The 25253-nt window shown below is 37.7% G+C and overlaps 2 protein-coding genes across 2 annotated transcripts; one reads left to right on the top strand and one right to left on the bottom strand.

The window, feature by feature from the left end:
* Positions 1–2793: 2793 nt before the first annotated feature.
* Positions 2794–3852, bottom strand: LOC149087680 (speckle-type POZ protein-like). The gene has a single exon (XM_089231949.1). The coding sequence runs from the start codon at positions 3850–3852 to the stop codon at positions 2794–2796; it is 1059 nt and encodes a 352-aa protein (XP_089088075.1).
* Positions 3853–6288: 2436 nt separating this feature from the next.
* LOC149087681 (U6 snRNA phosphodiesterase 1) lies at positions 6289–24725 on the top strand. Its single transcript, XM_089231579.1, has 7 exons — positions 6289–6603; positions 10958–11106; positions 13895–14078; positions 17873–17926; positions 21445–21550; positions 22102–22182; positions 24018–24725. Exons 1-7 carry the CDS (start codon positions 6470–6472, stop codon positions 24126–24128), a joined length of 819 nt encoding a protein of 272 aa, XP_089087705.1. The 5' UTR covers positions 6289–6469; the 3' UTR covers positions 24129–24725.
* The last annotated feature ends 528 nt before the right edge of the window (positions 24726–25253 follow it).

Genomic DNA, 25253 nt, shown 5'->3' on the forward strand with positions numbered 1-25253 from the left:
TTAGCAGGCCCTTACAGCCCAGGGTGGCAATATTAAGGAATGGGTGGGTTAAGAAAATTAGACTAAAATACGAGAAGAGAGGGTTGCAAAACCATGAATCTGCCTTTGCCTAAAGAGCTAGGGACTAGATCCATAAGTGACCAAACGTGTGACTTGGACGGTTTGCAAACATGCGAGTAACGAAAACAGTGGCCTAGACAGTAAGGAACCAAATCAGTTAGTAACCAAGAGAGCAAGAGTCCAAGTCAATTAGTGATAAAAAAGAGTGACCTACAGAGTTCGCAAAAATGTGAGTAACCAAAAGTGACATAATAAGAAAGACATCAGATCGGTGAGCAGCCAATAGTGACTTGAAGCGTATACAAGTATATAAATGACCTAAAGATTGACCTATAGACATAGATATATACAGAAGGGATGATGCCTACCCCCCCCCCCTCCTGTTTAGTGGAAAAATAGTATTATTGGCATAGGCGGTGAGTGGAGGTCGACATTCTGTTCTGGAGTGTGTGAGCATGAGTGATCATAAGAACGACCAAAACAGAGCATGTGAGCATTATTGGCAGAACAGAGGGAGCGATCGTCATCCGTCACCCCGTTCATTAACAAAAAATGTGTATTATTAGCACAGGCGAGAGGGTGGAAGTTGAAAACCGCCTCCCCCTGCGTTCAATATTAAGGCACACACACACCCTCAGTGATCCGCCGTCCCCGCTCGAAGAGTCTGTATCTTATGGTATGCGTGGAAGTGTGTAGGCAAGAGGGAGCATCGAGAACGCATTGAAGGATTAATGAACGGTGAAGATTTCAATTTTTTGCAGTAAAAAAGAACCCCCTCCCCAAGAAAATTTTATGTACTCCTGTGAGAGTGACCTAAAGTGAGGAGACGAGGTCACTCGTCGACCAAAAGATTAACCAAATAATTGACTTCCAGAAAGTGGGGGCGGGGCAGATGATGGCCAAATGATGCTACACCATCGAAGGCCAAATCAGTCAGTCAGTCTACCTCCTCACATACCCTTGGTAACTCTTGGCCCTACATTAGTCCGGCAGAGGGTATGTGAGGGTGCCTCTCCCGGATGGTGTCTGGTGCTGGTTGTAGGTGATGGTGTATTCATCACAAAAAAACCGGAACGGGATAAATTCAGAGCAGAACGGCACTCGATTCGGGGATTTATTTCCCGTCTCGCCCTGCCGGAGTTTGTGATGAGCAGGATGGCGGCGTCAATTTTACAATTTCCTGTATGACCTTTCGGTTGGGTAGGAGTGCATTTTTCCGATGCTTTACAGTGTCAGGGGCTGCCACTGTGGGGGTCGAGTGGCAATACTGACGAACTCGCATCGCGAGGAACCGAGTTCGAACCCCACCGTCGCCACAGGTTGGTTTTCTGTGGTTCCCAAATGCCAGCCGATCTCCCCGTTAAAAAGTCTCGCCATAGAGAACAACAGGCCTACAACATAACAATTATTCAATCATTACACCTCACCCACAGTTAGAAAAAGTGATGGCAGTTGGCAGCACTACACATAACAAGCATTACACAGAAGCGATCTTCACGTTAAGTTCACAGCACGCACATTCCAGCATCTACCAATTCGTTAGAAATTCCGTAGAAGAAAGTGTAAGAGTTGTATGTACGGTTATGTAGTAGTAGTAGTAGTAGTGACAGGGGCTAAGCATTTGAGGAATGAGTGGGCAAGACAAATTAAATTGGAACAGAAGCACGGCAAAAGTTGTGAAGCCCACAGGCGGTCGAACCATAAATCAACTCCTGACTCAACTGTTCTTGGAAGCCGCGGATAAACGGTAAACGAGGCCAAGGAAGTCGTCGTATAAATGAAGTCGTGGACAGTGATACCACTTGAACGACCCACCTTGGAAGCTCCTGCGGGCCAAAGTTCGATTCACGACCCATAGGTTGTGACCATAAACCATAATAAAACCCATTAACTCAAGTAAATTTAGGAAATTCTCAGAACAATCTGCAATCAGCCAAAGGCTATTGAGCTAGGGGTCACGATCCAAACTTGATTCGCATGGACTTCCGAGAAGGGCCGTACAAATACACTTACAGACACTGATTCTTGAGTTATTGGTCATGACCCAAAGTGAATTCACATGGGTTTCCGAAAGGTGGGTAGATCAAATCACGAATCGTGATTCACATAAACAACCGACAAAGGTCGTGCAAATCCACTTACAGTCACTAATTCTGGAGCTAATGGTCACGACCCAAATTGGATTCGCAGGAGCTTCCTAAATGAGTCGTGCAAATACACTAAAAAAAATTTGAAAATGGTCTTATTGCGTTACTGGTTTCACTAATTTCGAAAAAGAAACAGTACTCATGGGTCGCGAAGATGATCTCGATGGTTTTGGGTCGAGGCTGAAAAAGGTTAAGAAACCCCCCCCCCCTGACTCTTAAGGTTTGCCAGGTTGGGAACCACTGCATTGAACATTTTCAAGAATCATATGCATAAATACAGTTACAATATTTTTACTGATTACCCCATTGATTGATTCATGAGATGATTATTTGAAAAATCATTATTATTGAAATCAATTTTTCTAATCATTCGTAAACAATTGCGTTTTTGTAATGACACTTATAATATCATGTTCAGTCAAATATAGCAAAATAATGATGCGGCATTATTTCCGAATACAAGGAATTAAAAAAAAATTATGGACATTCAAAACTTAAATGCCCCATATTACAAGACGGTGATTTTCATATACAAATGACATGCACGTGCATTAAGACTTACGACCATCGTCTTTCGGGACTGCCTTTAGGATCCTTCGCTATTAGGATCCATTTCTGTGGCGTTCGCCTTGGCCATCAACAACTCGCGAAGGAGATCCGGCTTCAGCATCAACGGCTCGTACTGCTCGGCGTTCTTGAAAGCCGCCATGTTCTCCCATATGAAATCGATGGCCCGCTTCTTGACCCAATCCGCCGAGTAGATGTCCGCGTACAGAAGGACGTCCATGGCGTTCGACGAGCTCATCTCGGAGATCAGGTTCTTCTCGCAGGCGTCCTTCAACTCGGGGATCTTATACGTCTCGGCAGCCTTCAGGAGGACCATCCCGGCCGCTAATGGTAACTTGGGACACTCGTAGGCGTAAAGGAAGTCTATCAAGGCCTTGATGGTTTGGGGATCGAACTCGTTTATCTCGACCAGGTTATCCTTACTGTCGCCGATGCAATGTTCGATCGCCGAGAACAGGTGAGGCGACCTCCACGACAAGACACTTTTGTGGCACTTGATCTCCTCGCCGCGGACTTTCAGGATCACGTCGTGCGACTTGCCACTCTGCAAGAAGGAAAGGAAATCGCGAAGGTTCTTGTCGGTGCTGCTGCCGACGCAAGATGCTTCGAGAGAGGTGTCCCTCGAAGACGTCGATGTCTGACTGGAGTCGGCCTCGGTGGATTTTTGTTTCGAATGGGCATGCACCACTACACGAATCTTGAGCACGTCCCTCGCAAAGTAAATCGGAAAGCGAAGCCATTCCGACTTACGTTGCGTGCTTGAAAATCGGAAGGAACATCTTTTTTTCATTCTCTGATGAGGTCCTACGTAGGTCCTACCTCTTTTCAGGTGCAAGGTGAAGTCCGCGGAGACGTCGTGCTCCGTTCCTGAAACCAGCCAAAGTCGCACGGCTAACTCGCGGGAATGCTTTCTCAGCTCTAGGTACCATGAATGCTCGCTGATGGAGTCTTCGGGAAAGACCTCGGTCTTTAATACGTCGCCATCTTCCGTCAGACGGTTGATCAAGTATTTCCATGAGAAATTCTGCACCACACACTCGGAGCACTTTTTGAGTGTTCGAGTCGATAACGAAGACATTTTCTCCAAGCGCTGAGATCCAGAGTATTATTACCGTAGTTTTCATACGCAGTTTGCACACGATCATTCGAGCTGCACTTCACTTCCTTGTTGCGTAACGACCTCACTTTACCTTCCTGTCAACGTAGGGTGACCATACGTCCGTATTTACCGGGACAGCCCCCCCCAGTATTTTGTTTTTTTTTGGCCGTCCCGACTTTTCGGCAAAAGTGTCCTGGTTTTTCCCGTATTTTACACGAAGCCAACTTGAATTTTATTCTTTATTGAAGTCAAAGGTTGAGATTATTTTTCAACTCATAAATTATATTATGATAATTACAATTATATATATCAGAATATTAATCTCCAGCATTTGTCTTGGTGAACGGTTTTTTTTTTTACATGAAATTCATTTTAATCCAAATTTGCAGTAGTGCTTCATTTCCCGCCATTGTGATTTTTCCGTAATTTCAACAATATTTGGCAACTTTGTTCGATTTTGGCGATCATTGGCGATGTCCCGTATTTGGAATTCTAATTTCCCGTATTTCAGGGAATGTTGCCTATGTCAACAGAAAGGGAAATCAGAATTTTCCGAAACAATCAAATTTTTCACATCACAAATCTGACCATATTTGATTAAGAATCGTACGTTGAACATATAGGTTCCCAGGCGCGGGAAAATACTGTATACGAACGACGAACGCACCGTTATATACGGAGAACGCAAAGGTTTCAATTATAATAAAAAACGTTTATTAATGAGATGAAGCAAAGGTACGACTGACTGGAGCCGATACAAAAAAACCATCTACCTCAAAAGGTGGGAAAAATAACATAGGTAATAATTGTGTAAGCGGTGCCATCTAGTGGCAATACAGAGAAAAAGAATAGTATGAAATACTAAAAAAGTTATATACATACTCAAACAAATACAGTAGCTCACATCGCCGATTCGTCTGAAAACAAATATCCAAACGTGGGAAAAGTAATTATTAAAGCTAAAATATCTGGAAAATTGCTCAAAGAAAATGCGGGCTACTGCCAATCACCATGGCCGTCTTAGGAGCATCATGACCCCCCCCCCCGGTCAGAGTGAGTTTTCTGAGCCTAGCTCCTCCCCTCCATCTGGATAAAAATTAATTACCTACTAATTTAAACGTCTGGTCGTATTATGGAGCCTTCATGGCAAAGGGCGAAAGCTGCGCTGCATAGGCAGGGCCGTTCCTGGCATCACGGTGGCCATCACGGGCCTCCGAGCCAAGGGGTCATTCAAGTATTACGTAATCATCGGGGGGGGGGGGTTCTAATTTGCTGACTTTTGATGACAAGAAGGGAGCAGTGTTTAACGGTTGTCAACCTCCTCTGACGTCATCAACCTCCTTTTTTTGAAGATATGAAATATTCTAAGTTGACGGAATCTTGCTGACGGGGGGGGGGGGGGGGGGGGTTCAGTGTTTTGCTTACAAGGGGGGTCAAAAATGGTTCAAAATTTGCTGACGTAATACTTGAATGGCCCCCAAAATAATTTTTCGTAGGCCTCACTAGACAAATTCCCGAAAATTTCAACCAGGTCTCAGTTTTGTGAGGCCCTCCTTCTCTTGGGGCCCCAGGGCTGTGCCCGTGTGGGCCCATGCGTTCAGGCGACACTGCGCATAGGCACCTGATGGCAGTAAACACTTCATCGAAGAAATGTCTCACACGCTATGAAATAATATAAGTCATAGCCGTACAGCTTTCGAATGAAGTGAGTGAATGAGGTTGCTTACGTCATCAACCACCTTTTTTTGAAGATATGAAATATACTAAGCTGCTAACGAAATTTTGCTGACGGGGAAGAGGAGGTCAAAAATGGCTAAATATCTACTGATGTAATACTTGAATGGCCCTTTACGGCTTGGCTCAACCAGGGCCGCAACTAGATGCTTGGTCAGCCGGCGCAAGCATGCATTTTGGCGCCCCCTCATAATGTTGAAGGAGAGATTAAAGAGTGAAATTTGCGCCCCTATACTACAGCGCCCGGGGCATCAGACCCGCTGCACCACCCCCTTCCTTTAGTTGCGGCCCTGGGCTCAACACCACACAAAAAAATTTCTAGTGCGGTGTTGCTTGGCTGCTAGTCCAACAAGCGGTCATATTTGTAGACAAAGAAATTTGGACGGCTTTGACTAATATTGAGAAAAATATTTCATATCCAGGATTTACTGCTATCTATGGTCTAAAAATAATACTAGTTTACATTTTTTTCGTTTGCTTTTTTAATAATAGATAGCAGCATATATTCTACTTTATTTCTGTTTGTGATTCATTAGTGAAGTTCTCGAGTTTCTGGATAGATGGCAGTAAACGCTGTAGTATTCCGACATGGACACAAAATCACATCCGTACAAAGCTGACCATATCAAGTTCCGATATTTTTGGCTACTTTCACCGGAAGTTTTTTTTAAAGGATCTGGCAACAGTACAGAGTAGCAAAGTAAAGTCAAGTCTTGTTTACAAACAGAAAGCGTGACTATGGAGTTCATGATATTCGCAACGAATTCTTCGAAGTCATTATTTGTTCGTAACTGATTGTTTATCCGCCATTTCGTTGCCATTATTCCTCGGCATTTTTATTTCGAATCATCGGCGGCTTCAAATGAATGGTTTGAAGCTCTTGGAAGCGTATTCGAGCGGGGATGAAGAATCATCCTCGAAGGAGGATGAGGTCTTACAAAGTAACAAGTCCTTAGCAGCTGTAGATGCGGATGATTCCAAAGTCGCCCAGAAGTGGTACTTATCGAGTGTTTCATGATTTTTAAATCTTTATTGAAACTCGGTTTCGTTATGGTTTGTCCCTCTTTGGCTAGTTAAAGTTCAGTTAAGTTTCCCCCCCCCCCGTCCCACACATGGCTTGACTGATTTAGTATGTATAGGAGGGTGTGTATATACACAAATATATATATATACCTACATTGAGTGTATGTTCTTTGCCCCCCCCCCCGGAAATGAGGGTCCTGTAGGGTGCCCTGGGCAACAGCAGGCGCAAAGTGGATTATAGTGTTGCCGCTTTCCCCTAATTTTAGTCTGATTTTTGTAATCGCTCATTCCTCGAATTTGCCTCCATGTACTATAACTCTCTTGGTCCGCCCGTTTTAAATATGTCCGTCTCTGAGTCAATCTCTTGATAACTCACATGCTTGCATACCCTTTTGGTCATTCCCATGCTCACCCACACTATAGGTCATTCTTTTGGTTGCTCGCTGGCCTACTAACTTCACCGTGCACCAACTGCACTCTGATCATATAACCGCCATACGGAAATTTCTAACGAGTGGGTAATGAAGGCGCTATCTATATCAGTGGTCGCCCCAGGCTTGGTAGGTGAAGAATCAGGGGTCTGTCCAGCCGGAATTTGGGTCCGGAAAACGGACCCTTCACAAAATTCCGGGGCTATAAAACGGACCCTTCACAAAATTCCAGGACTATAAAACGGACCCTTCACAAAATTCCGGGGCTAAAAAAAGGATGTTTCACAAAATTTGGAGGATAATAAACGGATCCATCACAAAATTCCAGAAAACGAACCCTTCATGAAAATTACGTCGTAAAAAACGAACTTTTGCGACTGCTGTGCGACAAAATTCTTATCAGTTATGACCCTAGTCGTAATAGAAAGCCATTGATCTTTTTTTTTAAGCATGCATGGCCCAACACCACCACCCCCTCCCCCATAGATGAGTAATCTTATCTATAGAAGTTGTTGGTTGGATACCGGAAAACATGACCTTGAAAAGGCGATCGGAGAAAGAGCGTGACCTTGAGAGGGCTTTCCTTGTTTCTAGTCTTCTGGTTAGGACATCCCGCTGGTTGACCACGGATTGACCGCGTCCGATATTTTATCGCGCAACCTATGCCATTATACAAACGCTTTAGCCCAAAGCCGCTTGAAAGGTGCGCAGCTCCTTTATGCAGCTTTGCTTTAGCCCCGCACTTCTCCTCAAATGGTCTTTGAATCACAACCTCTTGTTAGTCGTAAAATCGGCGTAGTTGATGCTTATTGTAGAATTGGATTTTTTGTGCACGTTTTTTTTCCTGTATTGCGCTTTCATTTTTGAAAATTTAATATGAAGCGTGGTCGACCACCAACAGGTGGAAATTCAAGGAATAGTGATTACTACATTAAAAAAATACGGCCAACTGACGTTCGGGGATGCAGCTCCATAACATCGTTTTTTAAACGAGGATCTGAAAACGTCACCAAAAAGACGTCAGATACAGATAATTCCAATTGTGCTAACCCGGAAAAAATTACTGAAACATTGCTTCCTTCATCGGTTTCGAACCACGCTGTCGAAACCTTGGAAACGGCGCGATACATTACCGATTTATCGGAGGCGCCTAAAGACATTACCGATTTATCAGAAGCGCTGAAAGACATTTCGGATTCTTCGGAAGACATTGCCGATTCGGCGGAAGAGATGACCGATTTATCGGAAGTGGCGGAAGACATTGCCGATTCGTCGGAAGCGGCGGAAGACATTGCTGATTTATCGGAAGCGCTGAAAGATGCTACGAATTCGTCGGTAGAGCCGGATTTTAAGAAAATTTCATCTACAGAAGCTAGAAAAATGGGTCCAAAAGTATCGAATTTGTTGAACATCGCACGTTTTGAGAAGCTTCACAGTTGGCTATGTTACAGCATTTCTGCATCTGGCTTTCTTTGCAAAATATGTTCTACATTTTTTGATAAGGGACCCTGGATTGACCAAGGGGTGCAATTTGATGATCACCCAACACGATGTGTCGACAAGCATATATATAGCCAGAAACACAAACAAGCTGTGAGTGCATCAAAAACTAGGAAAATGATAATAAAAATGAAATGAAATAGGAAAATGAGGTTGCTGTTTAATTACTATTACTTTCACTGCTATTTTGAACGTTTTCACAAAAATAAGGTACATTTTCACAAAAATAAGGTACATTTTCACAAAAATAAGGTACATTTTCACAAAAACAGGACCCTGTGCAAAAAGTCTGGACAGACCCCTGAGAATTTATTTTCAATGTTCTCCCAGATTCAGACCCTGATGATAATTTCACAGTCGAAGACGAGTATCTTACCACTGAACCACTTGAGTGCTAATGCCCACTGACCTGGTCCCTCGCTCCCCAGGTCACTCTTTTGTTTATTCGCGTGTTCCCACATTCTATAGATCAGTGTTTCTCAACCGCTGGGCAGTGAATAATTCACTGTTTCATCTTTCTTTGATTATTTGTCCCCGGTCATGTAAATGACTGGGCTTTTCGCTCACACACAAAAAATTAATCAATCTCAGTCTGTTGACTTCTGAAGGTTGAGAACTACTTCTCTGGGTCACTTTTTTGGTCACAAACTCTGCAGGTCAAGTGTTTTCAAACTTTTTTCACCCGCGGTGCGCCTTCCTCTGATCAACACTTATGCGTAGCTCCCCAAAGCCGTTTAAGAAAGAAGCGCTTCAACACCCCTCTCCCCAAAGCAGAATATAGCAAAATCTGAAACAGTCGGCCGAGAGCTCATTGTGAAACAACACAAAATATTCTGCTTTGGGAAGAAAAAACTGAAAAGATGCTGTTCACAGCTCCTGACAAAGGTTACAGTGCACAATATGAGAATCTGTGCTGTGGGTCATTTTTTTTTTCCACTTTCTTTTCTTTTTATTGCCAAGGTTTATTGCCATCTGAGCAATTTACTACCTAGTGAGTCATGTTGGAAGTGTGTGTTGTGTACCTAATTGTTTGATTGCTTATCTAGTGCTGTATCAGAATATTTAGAAATGTATATATTTCAGAAGGGAAGTGTAATGATATATTTGTATCGTTCTAGATTATTCTTCACTCCCACACTCTTCTATAAAAAAAGTCACTGCTTTGGTTATTCACGCACTCTAGGTCCAATGCTCTACATCAGGGTTTCCCAAACTTTTAGAAGTGTGACCCCTCCTCCTTTGACAAGAATTTTATCTGCGACCCCGACCCACTAAAGTAACTATACAGTATGTCCCGTTTTCCTGAGCATTCTTGATTTTTTATTAATGAATGTGCTTTAATTTCTCTTCTGTACGTCTGATTTTCCGTATCTTGTGAAAGGAGCGTTATGTTGTGAAAACTAAAAATAAATTTCTTTTTTCAGATGGTTTCATTTTGGAGAATCGCTAGGGAGGCCATGACCTATACTTTGGGAACCTTGTGCTTTTGGTCACTCACTGACCTAGGTTCTTCACTCTAAGCAGAGATGGGGAGTTATAGTGTTACCAACATGGCTACACAAATTTTGCTACCATTCGTTCCTCAAATTTGCTGCTCCTCTAAACTTGTCGCCCTCAACTATAGCCACCTAAGCTCTTTATCTTATACCCCCCCCCCCTCCACTCCACCCCACACCACTGAGTTGGTATTATCAATACTTATGAAAAATAATCTTCGCAAAATTCCAGATGTGAAGTGAAAAATGAACAATTTACAAAAATAAAAAATTAGCAAGAACACAAATTTGGCATCTCGTATTTTTTGTGAAAAATTAATTGGATTATTTTGCATCTACAGAATTAATGATGATTTTTAAAAAAACGGGACCAAATAATAAAAAGTGGACAGACCCCTGGTCACTCAGAATGGGTGAATTAATTTTTCTCCCTCTCTGGCAAATTTTGGTAAATACTTATTATCCGTGCCAGGTTAGCATTGCTAGGTCACCAACACAGCGGCTAACTATGTGCCGACGTAAGCCAAACTGCACAGTTATTACGGTTTCCCACAGAAAAAGTGATTGCTATAATTCACATTATCTTTGGTATCATTACTGGCAGTTTCTCTCTGGCATGGGTAATATGTAAATATCCAAATCAAATTTATATTTTAAATAAGAAGCTAATCCTTGTTCTTTCCCCCCTCCCCAGGCTGTACAATGATCCCAGTGTCTCTGCCTATGCAGTCAATGGTGATTTTGAAATTTTTGGGTTAAAACATTATCGAAAAATATCATGTATGTGAGAGCAAGAAAAAGAAATTTCATTTCATGATTTAACTTTCTTCTCTATCTCTATAGAAGTTTATATGTTTTATTCAGTGTATGCTGGTAACTGTATTTTGTGCCTCATTGTAGGGATGTTCTGCCATTGCCATCAACAGTGCAAACAATGTTCGATGATTTGGGAAATTATGATCAAAAAGACAATCCATCGGAACATGGAGGAAAGTTGAGGTCTTTCCCGCATGAAAGAGGAATTTGGGCTACTTTTGTGTATATTGAATGTGAGTCGTTTCTTCTAGTTGCATTTCCAAATCACAAATGAGTTTTCTTTTCATGAATTTCACTTGAAGTTTTTTCACTATATACATTATAACAGAAGTTCTTTTGATTGGCATTTAAACTGTGATTGGCACATGGGATATTTTATTGAGTCCAGCTGGCCACCAAGCAATGGCCAGCTATACTACAATGAAACTTGGATGACTTGGCACCTTAAGTGCATCGAGAAACATGTTAACTTAACCAGTCAAGTGGTTACGACGACGTTTGCAGTGGCTGCCATATGTAATGTTGGTGCCTACGACTGCATTTGCCGACGCGCAGACTTTTTTCGGTCTTTTCTGCCAGTCAAGTGGTTAAGACGGCATTTGCCGTCGCTGATATACGTAATGGTGTTGCCTACGACGGCATTTGCCGACACACAGACTTTTCAGTCTTTTTCACATAGAAATGACGAAATAATTTGTCCTGCATGTGCTGTCATCCTTCTACTTTATTATCTCATCACTTGATGGAGTTGACAATTATATTTCAAGGTCTGAGATTATTATTACTATTATCTTTGTCATGCTTTGCAAAGCTGCATCCCCATCGTTCAATTTCCAACTCCCTTGCGAAGATGCATCTGTTTTATTACTCATATATCTTTTAGCAAAGGTTCAACTACTATGGTTCCACATAAATCCATCAACAGCATTTCTTTTTGACACAGGACATTATGACCGCCCCTCCCCACTTTTGGGGTGTCATATTATGTCTCGACACATTCGTGCTATAAAAAAATATTTTAATATTTCAAACTTCCAAGAAAAGGGAAAAAAAGGAAAAAAGCGTGCACATCTTCAAAAAAAAAAAGTGGGCACTGCGGGTAACGCTCGGAGAAATTAATTGGACAGTTGACTGGTTAAGTCTTAAGGGGATGTCAAGTTATTAAGGTTTCATTTTGCCCTTAACAATTTTTTACGTAATATTGTTATGTGATTCTTTACGAATTTATAAAATGATTTTATCACCAAGTTTTTAAGAATGATCTTGAATTAAATGGGAAAAGTATATTTCAATTGCCAGATGATCTGTTATTTGCGAATAAGCAGTACAATTGTCCAAAATAACTTTCCTCCTCTCACTTAAAACATTTGGATCAAGCTTTCTCAAACCATCTCCCACCCAAAATCATTCACTTACATCTGCAGCTTTTGTAGTTCACAGGGTGAGTTTTCAGGTTCCAAACAGAAGAATAATGGAAAGAAATCCTACCTAATGGTTTGGGAGAGAGTCTTCAATAAATTTCAATAAACAAAGAATGACATAAACAATGAAACGTAGAATTTTTTAAACACACACAAGAGTAATATAATAAATTTTTTAGAACTGATCAACACAAGAGATTTTTCCGAAAATGAATTGTGATGACAGAGTATAAAACATAGTCGACTTAAGTGGGATGTGGTCATCATGTGTCGAGTTAGAGAGGTTCCCCTCCACCCATTAAATTTAATATTATATTATGCCAACCATGGAAATAATAAATGTTGAGTTATCAAAGTTGCACTGAGCACACATGTTACCAAAGATCTTGGTGTATTCTAACACTTTTCAAAGAAGCTATCTTTCTTGGCATTCTATCTATCAACAGGTGTCAGCCATGAGTGACACCAAGGAACATAGTTGATCATTAAGGAACCAGTTTTAAGTTTTTCCCTCACTTAAGTTTTACTGGAAGGTTTATTTTAGCAGAGAAACTATAGGGGCATTCTTGTTAACCAAAATTTAGCATTAGCTTAACAAATACTATTCTTAACAATTCAAAAAACTTTCACAGCAAAAATTATCAATCTCAAATGAAGTCATTTGAGGCCCCCCCCCCCCAAATAAATTTTCAAAAAAATTCTGCAATGTTCCCTCCCTCTCGTGCGTGCATGCTTGAGACCCATATACACGTAATGACCAGCAACTCCTCCCCTCCCAATGCTTTCTTCATGTCAATGGCTCTGACTGACTGACTGACAGAATATGGAAGTTTAGTTTTTCACATCAAATGTTCTATACAGTAGAACCCTGCTAATCGGAACCAATAGGGATAGGACATGTTTGGATTAGCAAAATGTTCTGATTATCAAGATTTTTTGCAAAAAAAAAAAAAAAGAGGCCATGCTGAGTTTCGACAATGTATGTCTATTTGGATAAAATTTTGTCTTTTATGCCCCCTTAATAAAGTCACTTTTCTCAATTTTCAAAACAGATGCCGCCACTATTCTGACCAATAAAACCGGCCACAACAATAATTTTTCCCAACTGAATTCTCCCAGCAGAACTGCTAAAAAAAAAATTTGGGAATTTCTATGGCTATTGGTCAATGAAAAAAACCCCTCAAAAACACTCATGCCAGTGAAGAGAAATATTTATTTTAAATGGAAAAATTTTTTCATGAGAAAAATAATTCCAGAAATCTAAAAAAGAGGACGAAAGGGTGAATTTTTTTAAACATAGGAAGAGACGAAATGACATAAAAAAGGAGGACGTCTGGGAACCCTATTTCCATGTCATTATATTGGGTACAAAATGACATGAAATGGATAGGAAAATATTTGGGACTTATTGTACTGGTCATTATAATGGAACAGTCTCAATAAAAGTATGGTTGACGTAACAAGCACCAACTGTATGGTTATTGAGGTTCTGTTTCATTTCTTGTGCACATTTGAAAAAAAATTGTGTGAGACACATTGTCATGTTTATAAACTTTTCTCTAAAATAATCAAATTTATTCATAAAATTATATTTCCCTAGATTTGCCAGATCCTGAATTTAATGAGCTTGTTGCCAAGTTCTCAGAAATATCCAGGTTACATGGTGTCGTCCTTAATCCGGCTGAACATCTCCATCTTAGTCTGACCAAGACATTGAGGCTAAGGTATCATTGGATACCCACTTTCATATCGTCATTGAATGCTCATCTGCGTCATCATTGCGGGTACTCTTATTTTCATTCAGTTTTCGTTCATGTTATCAATATAGTTGAGTCAAGGATTTCTCAGAACTTTTAGTATGTTCAGATGTTCGTATGTTCAGTTTTGCAAGAGCTTTTCAGTTAAGTACTATTATTTTTGCTACTGCAGATACCATTAATTCTTATACAGTGAAACCAGTGCAAGATGAAACATCAAGAGACTTAAATAATAATCTGTTTTAGACAGATTCCTGTTTTATAAAGGTGCAAATCAAATTGAATTGAACAAACTATCTTTCAATTTTGTTTAACACAGGTTTCGTCTCATGTAGTGTCCATCTTGGACAGGTTTCACTGTAGTGTGTATATATATATATATATATTTTTTTTTTTTTAATTGGACAAAACAGAACACGTTACAAAATACATAAGAAAGACAGATGACAAAACAAAATACATAATAAATTAACAAAAATAAACAAAAATGGACAAATGGACATACATATACACCCACTCTGTGACCCTCAAGGGACTACTTGTCCTTCCAGAAGGTCGAATAATTTGTAATACTATATTTCTATTTTTCAAGCAACCTTCATTATTGTTATATTATCATAAACAAAAAAAAAACCATTAATAATTTATGATCGTGTGCATGCACAATGATTGGATTTTTAAAATGTCACGAAAATTTCAAATTAAATCAATAATTATGTCTTGTTCGTAGTATTATCTCTTCAAATTTTGATTAGTGTTCATGAAAATTGTCGAAAATATAGATATTTATGATAGATATCTCTATGCACAAAAATTAAACACGTATTGTAAAAGTTTGTATTAGTAAATATTTCTATTGTATTAGCGTTTCAAACACAATGCTCTTTGCAAAATCAAAAATATTATAATTCAATCTTTTATTAGTATAATTAGCAGTTTGGTATTTATTTAATACCTTTGGAGCAGTGTAACTAAAACTTTTTTTGAATAGAGTTTTATTTGTTTTTGGCACTTGATATTCCATACTTAATCTACTTGAAGATCTGTTTCGATTCTTTATTAACCATTCTTCATTTGCTATAACAAATTTTATTATTCTGTATATATAGTTTTGTCTTATGGATAATGCATGGCACTCAGTTTTGTTTTGGTTAGTGGGATTAGTTTTTATTGTGAATCTGATTTTATTATATATATTATCTAATTTATTTATGTTAGTATAATATGCACCTCCCCAGGCACAGATTCCATACGTTACAATTGAATATATCAATGCGTAAAATATATCTTTAAAAAATTTTTCATCTATTGCATTGATTTTGCTTATTTTTTTTACCAAAAATCATTAAATCTGTGAAAGAATAAAAATGCATAAACTATTAAGCAACATCATGCAAGTTGGAAACACGTCCATTCATTGTGTGAGGAACAATCTTGCCAATAAAATTTGTTTTATTTAGTTGATGTTGAATGGTCCTTTGGTTGTACATCGAGTGAATTGAGATGCCTGCACTAGATTTATGACTTTGAGTTGCTGCCGCACATTCACTTTACGGAGGTGGGGGTTCATAAATGAAAACACTTTTTTCTACAAAAAAAATTTTAATCCATGAAGTTAATTTGGGCTCAATGGCCTTTCAGTTACATGAACACAGATTTTTGGTGTTTGTATTTTTTTGCTTATAGTTCATTTGTAGTTTATTTATTAATGCTTAATTAAATTTAAGTAACTAGGAGAAAAAAGCAGTCTTGTAATATGTAAATATGCATTCTTAATGATTAACAAATTTGTTTAATTAATAAGCAGTCAGTTAATTTTAATCAAACAATCTGATTTAAATCAAAAAAATTGGATTTTTTTAAATTTTTAAGAGAAGGTATCCATACTTAGAATAAGACAACCATGGGCATTGTATAATATTTTTTCATGTACAGTCGCCCCCCCCCCCCCGTATTCGCGGGTTTTTTTTCCTTTATTGGAATTTTTTTTTTCAACACTCAGAAATCGTCATTCATGTGTTTTGTTTACAAAATTTGAGCTGTGCATATTTAGAATGGTTCGCTAATGACATTACTGTCATCATCAGAGCCGTGGTAGCTCCCAAGAGAGAAACAGTCCTCTTTGGTTGGATTACCTTTTGCCACAATGTGCACTAAAGGATACAACCACTTCTACAGAGCCAACTGAAGAGACTATAAAAGACATTGTCACGTTAGCGAAACAGGTGGGTGGAGAAGGGTTCAATGATATGGATATAGAGGAAGTCGAACACAGCTAAATTAATAGCAATTCAGAGGTGTTGACAGAGGAGGAATTAATGCAGGTTGACTGCTCCTGAAACTGAAGCGGTACCAGATGAAGATCAAGATAAAGAATTAGAATACAGGTTCACCATGAGTAACATAGCGGAAAGGCTTCGCACGTTCAAATCAGCAATGGATTGTTTTCATGGCATAGATCCCCATATGGTACGCTCTTCACATTTAGAAAAATTGGTAGAGGAAGCCTTGTCATCATATTACAACATACTTGATGATATAAAGAAGACACGACAAACAGAAATTACAATGTTCTTTCAGAAAACATTGCCAACAATCGCTGCACCCTCTTTTACATTTCGTTCTATCCACTGCGTCACCCTGCTCTTTCCCATGATGTTCAATAAACGAGATATACAAGAAGAAAACTATGGTTTTGGTTATTCGCGGATTTCCCATATTCGCGGTCACCCCCGCGAATACGGGGGGGGGGGGCGACTGTATATATATTGTTTCTAGTTTTTGCAATTGCATTTTCAATTGGGTTGCTGTATTTTAGAAATATATGACACCCATATTTATTATTGGCATTTTTTTCTCTCGTTGGGCATTTTGTCTGTTGTGGCATTATATTTGTGCTTGTATTATAAATTTGAAATCTGCAAAACTATATTTCAACCTATGTCATATATTCACTAAATTTATTGTCAATGTTATTCCCTTCATTAAAAGGGAATTGAAAAGTTCCACCTGTATTCAAAAGGTTTTGATTTAGATTTGCAAATAAATACTAGAATATAGTGTGGATTCCACTTATTAAATTGTAGCTAGCACCATATAGTGTGAACGTAATAAGCTAGAAAGTGTCATAAACAAGAAATGTTTTGATATGGGAAAGGATTAAGGTTCTTGGACTTCTGATACACTTTTAATTTTAAAACAGAAAAGTGCCTCAAGCAGAATTTCTTAAATGAGACCCACTGTAGAACATTTACATGTTAGTGTAGCCTATGTGGTGTGAATATATTGAATTAAGGTTTCTTATTTGGGGATAACCAATCAGGATACTCAAATCAAATTTTTTAATATTTCCCCCATTGTTCTGGTTGAAAATTGTATCCAGTTTCTACATCTACTTCTTTTGTTTGATGTGTCAATCTATATATATTCACATTTACTGCAGAGTTCTTGTTTGATCTTCCCTTTCAATTTAGTAGTACCAGTTAATCATCATTTTGGACCAGTTTACCTCTCTTATTCTTTATGCACATCTATGTATTATTTTTTTCTTTGGTCTAGTTAACTTTGCTGTTCTTTTTCACTGTCCTATTGGAAAAAGATCTTCTCTGCATGTGTGTAGCTTGTTGGTAGTAATTTTCTTCTGCTTAATTCATGTCTCTTAGACACTGCAAGGCTATGTGGTTATTGTGAGAATTTCACACACTTGTTGCATCGATTTTGTTAAATGTGAATCATCTTCATTCAATATCAAATGCAACATCTAAAAGTAAAAGTCTTATTTGTCTGAAAGTTTATTTAACTTATCTTTTTTGTCTTTTCAGTTTCAAAGTTATGTTTCAGTCTACAGAAGTATATGCTAATGAAGAAAAGACAAGGTGAGAAACGATATATTGGTTGTGTGTTTAATATATATATTTTTTTTATATATTTTTTTTTTTATTCACATAGAACTAAGTCATGACAAACACACTTTTTTTTTAACCATGGAGCAAAGGTCTTCAACGTATGGTTCCACAGAGATCTCTGGTGTGGCCCACCATCAATTTTGAAATCTTATTAGTTTAATAGTAATCAATATAGCTAAGCAACATATGATTAGTAGAGTTGCAAGTTTGATACTGGTCCGTCCTGGTCAGAAACATTCTTGATGCGGGGGTACAACAGTAACAGCGACATGACCACAGAAAAAGAGTGCTACCACAGGGAGTCCCTAGCGCACCAACCTCTCTGATTATAAAAATGTTGCCGTTTGGAATTGGCAATAAATTGTAGGTTCTGATCTAATTTCCTTCATTTGCAGGAAATTACCATGGTGCTATAAAAATGATCAAATGATTAGTAGAGTTTGCAAGGATACGTGGAATTTGCAATGTGCCCGACATGGTGCAAAAGGTTGAAAAATCTGTCCTATAAAGCAAAATAATTTTTCATTTTATCCACTTTTCTGTTCGCCTCCTCCCATTGTCATGACCGGAAATGTCAAAAAGAAGGAGGGAAAAAGAAAAAAAATAATAAACACATAAACTTTTTTACAATATATTTTCCCTGGACAATTGGGTACCAGTACTGTCACGATTAACCAATTTCGTGGGATAACAGACGAGATGAGGTTGGAAGTTGGAGAAAAGTTCTGCGGATTCGTTAAGAAGAATGAATACATTTTAGAAGCAATTGGAGGGGGCCCCATTCCATCTCATCTGTTATCTATCTTGTCATATTATATACATAGTATACAACAAACAAACAAAACAAAAATCTTGTTGTATAATTTGAAACATTCATCGGAGTGAGTCATCTCTCTTAAGATTTTTGAAGTGCCTGTATACGCTTATATATGGTCAGTAGCAGAGTAATAAGTTTTACAACAGACTTCAAAGAATCTATATTTGATGACTTACTGTTGGTGGCTAATGCACAAAATCAAAAATGTATTCTCATAATTTTGTATAAAATACACTTAGAAAAGTTTAATGCAGAATATCAGAATATTCTTTAAAGTTAAATCATCATACATTATTTAATAATCACTGAATAATCAATAATTTCTGTTTTTTTTTTAAATTCGGTGATCATCATTATTATTTTTTTGAAGAAGTGTATGCTATGCTTAATGTCCAAAGTCTGGTAAGTTTGTGTGAGAAATTGCCAGTTACTTTTTGAAATTAAGAATGTGGACATTGGTCATAAGATTTAAATACAGTTGAATCCTGTTATAACGAACTGCAAGAGACCGGAGAAATCACTTTGTTATAAAAAAAATTATTAAGGAATTCTAGGTTTTTGCGTTGTTCCTAAGTAAACTTATCTGGGGGATTAGAAAAGTGTTCATTAAAATGAGATTTTCACTATAATGGTATTTTTTAAAATGGGATTCAACCGTATTTATCTGTATATCTGTATGCCTGTGCCAGTTCCAAAGTAACATATTTGCAAAACTTCATTATGACCAAACTTTACCATATTTATTGTAAGTGCAGAATGCTGCTCACAATTGAGAAGTTAATGCATGAAAATTAGGGTTTTCTCTCTCTCTCTCTTTAATTTGAGGACAGTCACATAATCCTGATGAACTACCTTATCTATATACATATAAAACTAGCTGTAACCCACAGCTTCACTCTCGTGAATTTGGTCATCTGAAAATTGTTCTGCAATGATTTCCCCTGTATAACATTTGCACCCCTTTGGGGGTTAAATTTTCAGAAATCCTGTTGTATATGATTCTCTGTATTATAAAATATAATTCTCACCAAATTTCATATTGTTACGACCTATAGATGATAATGGCACAATATTTTGGAGAGCCTCTCAAAAATATTGCAATCTTCTGTTGGCAACAGCAGTTGATACTGGTTTCTGTTTATCGCAAAGAAATGCAATTGGCAGAGAGCATTCCAGAAGATTCCCCCTCCAGACAGTGGCGCCATTTTCCAGGAACTATGTAAAGCTCACTAGAAATTTTTCAGAACCTATATAAGGGATCATGATGAGGATTAAGGGGGAGAGAGTTTTTGGATTAGATGCTCGATAAGGGAACTCTAATCTGGTTAGCATGTATCTCTGCTTAATAAATATATGTAAATAGCAGTTTTTTGTGAATAAATCTGTGATGTCCTGAAAATTGCTTCATCCTCTGATCATTTCAAGGACTTGGGAGGAATTATCTGGAACAGTATTTATAGCTTCTGCTGTTTGGACTCAGCGATGATTGCACCATGTAATCTCTGAAAATCCCCCCCCCCCCATATGAACCACTTAGATGTTGAATTTTGAAATACCTCTTTTTAGCAAGTCTCTGCATTACAAACTAAACCTACTCACCAAATTTCATAATTATAGCCTAAGCGGATTCAACTCAGCATGGTTTTGATATATAGCCTTTGAACCCTCTTATGACCCCCTTAGGGGTTGGATTTTGAAAAACCCTTTCTTAGTGAGTCTTTACGTCATGAAATAAAACTATTGAGCAAATTTCAGAAATATTGCTCCAGCGGTTTCAACTCGGCTTCTTCTTAGTTTGTTTTTACATCATCAGATAAAACTACTGACCAAATGGCATAATTATAGCTCCAGTAGTTTCGGCTCAGCATGATTTCTCTATGTAACCTTTGAACCGCTTATGGGTCAAATTTCAAAAAATCCTTTCTTAGTGGGTCTTTACTTCATGAAATGAAACTCTACTGACCAAATTTCATATTCATAACTTCAGTGGTTTTGGCTCAGCGATGATAAATCAGTCAGTCAGGATATGTCATTATATATATATATAGATAACATGTCTCGACTTATTTCATTGCTTGACTTATTCACCATCCGCTGAGCCGATACTCCTGAGGCTATAATTATGAAATTTGGTCAGTAGTTTCATTTCATGATGTAAAGTCTCACTAAGAAGGGGATATTCAAAATTTGACGCCTAAGGGTATCATGGGGAGGGGAGGTTCACGGTTCAAAGGTTATGTAGAGAAATCACACCGTGCCGAAACCACTGATGCTATAAATATGAAATTTGGCCAGTAGTTTTATTTGTAATGTAGAGACTCACTAAGAAGGGAATTTTGTGGGGTTCAAATGTTATGGTTTTCATGTGGGGTTCAAATGTTATATTGGAGACATAGGTGGAGATAGACTTGAACGTCTAAGGAGGCACGATCATGAGGATGCCAGTTCATATATATCCATAAACATTACATCAGTCAGCTCCACCTTTGATGCTGAGGAGGGGGCATTTCTGCCCATGATCGAGGAATCATTGCCAAGAAATTTTCAGATTACCAAATTCAAGCAAGCGAAGTCGTGGGTAACTGCTAGTACATAATATATACATATATTTAATATGGCATGTCCATTAAATTTGATATTTATGTATGATACTGAATGTCTTCACCTTCAGAACTTTTGTGGGATTGAAAGTTCATGTTGGATTTGATGATCTGTTGAGAATCACTCAGAAGATAGACAAAAGTCTACAAGAATTTCGCCTTCCTCCATTTCATGAAGTAAGTGAAAATGATGTAAATACTTTTCGTGTAAAGTGCAATATGGAATGAAAATTTTGTTCAAACAGGATGTATGGTCATTTTACTTTCTGCCAGGTTTTTTTCGCATGCAGTTATAAATTGGTTATTGTAATCAGAAACCTGAGTCCTGGTGTGATTGCATTGAGCAGTGTGCACTGTAATATTATACATTTTTTTAATCATTTTCTTTCGTAATGAACAAGATTATATGGTCCTCCCTCATTCTAAAAGTCTGAATGTGTGCAAATTTTCACTTTTTTTCATCAGCTGGTTGGATACCTTATTTTGCTCTGTAAGTTTGCCTAAAACTGAAATGTGTATTTCTATTTATACATGTGTTACAAAACATTTTAGGAAAATAACTTCCATAGAGCAGCATAGGTTGAGTAAACATTCAAACGTAATTTCCCAGGTTCTCTCTTTTCTTTCAAGGACTTTGCACATTCATGCTTCTAGCATGAGGGGAGACAATTTGTAAGTTATGAGTAAAAAAAATAAGCTATGTATAAACTGAGAAATTTTTTTTGAAGGAGCCTTCATTTCATCTGTCCTGTGCGTCCTGTGTTGGCGACAAAGTCCAAGAAATAGAGCTGTTTATGGCAGATTTGAATGTAAGCATAAGCATACAAAGGATTTTTTTTTCAGTTAAAGTTGTGCATCAAAATTTAAGTTTTTCATTGAGTTCAGATTGTGTTCTGCTACCTAGTACACTACAAATAACAAGCATTACACAGAAACAAACTTCACGTCAGGTTTCACTACACGTACACTCACATTCCCGCATGTATCAATTTGTTAGAGGTTCCGCAGAGGAATATGGATGAGGTGCATGTGTGGTTTAGAGTAGTAGTAGCACCTGATACATTTATAATTGGCAGGAGGAGATTTTTATACGGTCTAATGCCATTAATTATTCCACGATGTAATCACACCCAGCTATAAAAAAAGCTGCATTTTAATGAACCCTCCTGATGCAGTCAAAGTTTTTTTCTAGTTCTATCAGATTTCTTATTCTTATAGTGCAATTTGTAGTGTACTGTTGAATGTGATTTTGGATAAAGGAAAATTTTGAGTATGATCAACTAAATGTTCAGTCCTTTCAAGTTCATTGTAGTGGGTTTGGCTGATTTTTAATTATTTTTTTTTCTAATTTTACTCATTATCGAATATAGTAGATTCCGCTCATAGCGTTTTTGAAAAACCGTCATGAAGAAATGTTGTAAGTGGGAAAACACTTTAAACAGGATATATAATGAGAATTAGTTAGGGTCGACACCACGAAAATAAGTCTACTAAGCGGGAACAATATAAGAGGGATCCACTGTATAATATTTAAAAGGATAGTTATGAAATAAAACTAGATGATGGTACTAAAAAGCCTTGTTTCATTAGCGCCACAACAAGGAAGGAGCGTAGCTGGCAGGATTTGGTGCCCTGTGTAGAAGACTACTTAATCATGTACATGCACATTGTAAATACTCTACTGAGGGATTTCTAACAAATTGGTGCATGCCTTAATGTGCTGCATGTTGTGATCCTAACATATTGATGCTGCCAGAGTTATGTTTCGTATTCTGGTGGTGGTGTCATTTCTCTGCAATATTAGAATTGAAAGTTCCACCTGAATTTTCTTGTGCTGGGTGGAGACCGGGTTGAGTCTGAATTCACCCCTCCTATCAATTTGACAAAGTGCTTATTTATGTACCAACATACCTTATTATGTACCAAAATGCATGTCTGCTCCACATGATGAAGTATATGGTTGGGCCCTATGGTTCATGAAGTATAAAATTCATGCAGGTACCCATTCTTCAAACATACACAGAGTTTTTCTCTCAATTTCACAGAAGATGGGGGGGGGGGGAAATCTGCAATTTAGGCAGTTTCATCAAGAGTTGTACTTGCTAAGAATTAATGAAACTGTGATTTATTACCAGGGCCGTAAGATACCTTCTCTGGCCAGATATTTTATTGAGCCCCCCCCCCCCCTAAAAAGAAAAAAATTATGCAAAATAAGAGTATATTTTTTGTGAGGCTCCCCATTTGGCTCGGGTCCTCAGGGCAACGCCCCGCTTGCCCCAGCCTAATTAAGCCCTGTTGATTACTTTTGTGTGTGTGTGTAAATGGGAGGGTTAAACTTATATCGCAACTTTTAAGTTGATGCTATAAATGCTACAAATCAGATCTCATTCAGTTCAGTATACATGCAAAATTTTGTGAACATTCTATCATGGCATTTGGTTTCGTGTTGAGAACTGGCTGATTTTGTAAGAATTTCACAACAGTGGAAGTCCTTAAGATGACTTTAAAGATAGTTCATTACACAAACACAAAATTGAGTATCATTTACGCAATATTCTATCTGCATAATGTATTTCCTCTTATTTTCTAACTTCTCATGATGAAAGTTTTATGATCCTTTAGTTTTTTGCCCCCTTCATTTCAGGTTGCTTTCCAGTCATTCGTGGTTACGCACCCTCATTGCCGAACCATACGGGTGAAAGAAGTGTACTGTAAAAGTGGGAATAAGTTGTTCTGCATTCCATTGAAGACATGACAACAAAAAAGAACTCTGTACCAAGTTCTCATTTTCTTATTGTGATAACCTGAGACAGAAATGTTAAATTTCTTATTTGGCTGTTTCTGTGATGAAAAAAAATTATAAACCATAATACCACGGAGGATAACTGATAATATTTGTAAAATAAGAAAAATGATGATGAATGTAAATGTCTCTGATGTTGTATTTCAAAATAAAACAGTATCTCCCTTTGAAATTTATTTTTTGTTAGCCTTTGATTCAATAAGGTTTTAATTTTTTGTATACTTTACACAGAGTTTACAATATTGCAAACCAAATTCTTGAGTCTGAGAGTACTGTATGCTCTTTACAGTCAATGAATATTGCACTGATTTGCGTTTCCTACGAATAATGATTGACCACTATTATATAGTGATCAATATGCAGTCACTTCGATGACAGAGTTGTTTAGTGTATAAATGAATGTTTTTTTGTTTTATTTTGCTTCGATTAAAAGGATTTGAGTAGACTTTTTGTTGGCTAAAAGAAATCCAAAACATCATGGATACTTTTATGTTTGTAAATATTTTATTTATATTTGTGTAAAAAAAAAATAAATAATGTTTCATTTGGAAAATCAATTTTATGGTAAGTTAGAGATGTAAAATTCTCAAGAATATTCTTCTGGAGGAATTTCTATTACAAATAAGTTGAGAATATTCTTAAAGTTCTTGATGAGAATATCCTCCTGTTATTTATAATATAGTTATATATATATAATACCCTTGAGAATATTCTCTAGAAGGACTACTTTTATAAGTTACAAGGGAATATTATCGAAAATTAAAGAAAAGTAAGAATTATATTCTCAATAATAGTCCTTCAGAATATTCTCTTTGATGAGAATATTCTCCAGTTATAGAAGACCTTCCAAAGAGTATTCTCAAGAATATATGTAATAACATGTACTATAATTAGAGCCCGGATTATATGCACTTACAAAATGGCAAAATATGCACTTAAAAAGGCTAAAAAATGCTAAAATATATTTTATCTTTACACACATCCCTATCTTTTGTGGGTATCTTTTTTCTGCCACCTCGTTAGGCAATTTGCCTATTGTGTCCTTTGTGTTTGTATTTGAAAAATCCTGAAAAAAAA

Source organism: Pholcus phalangioides, unplaced genomic scaffold (assembly GCF_987345545.1).
Source record: "Pholcus phalangioides strain wild (caught in Gottingen) unplaced genomic scaffold, Ppha-v1.0 ptg000004l_1, whole genome shotgun sequence".
NCBI lineage: Eukaryota > Metazoa > Arthropoda > Arachnida > Araneae > Pholcidae > Pholcus > Pholcus phalangioides.

Coding starts and splice junctions, on each gene's coding strand:
- LOC149087681 (XM_089231579.1), top strand. CDS start 6,470: ATGAATGGTTTGAAGCTCTTGGAAGCGTATTCGAGCGGGGATGAAGAA. Junction 14,079..17,872: donor CATCTGCGTCATCATTGCGG/GTACTCTTATTT, acceptor TTGTCTTTTCAG/TTTCAAAGTTATGTTTCAGT. Junction 22,183..24,017: donor TGTTTATGGCAGATTTGAAT/GTAAGCATAAGC, acceptor CCTTCATTTCAG/GTTGCTTTCCAGTCATTCGT.
- LOC149087680 (XM_089231949.1), bottom strand. CDS start 3,852: ATGTCTTCGTTATCGACTCGAACACTCAAAAAGTGCTCCGAGTGTGTG.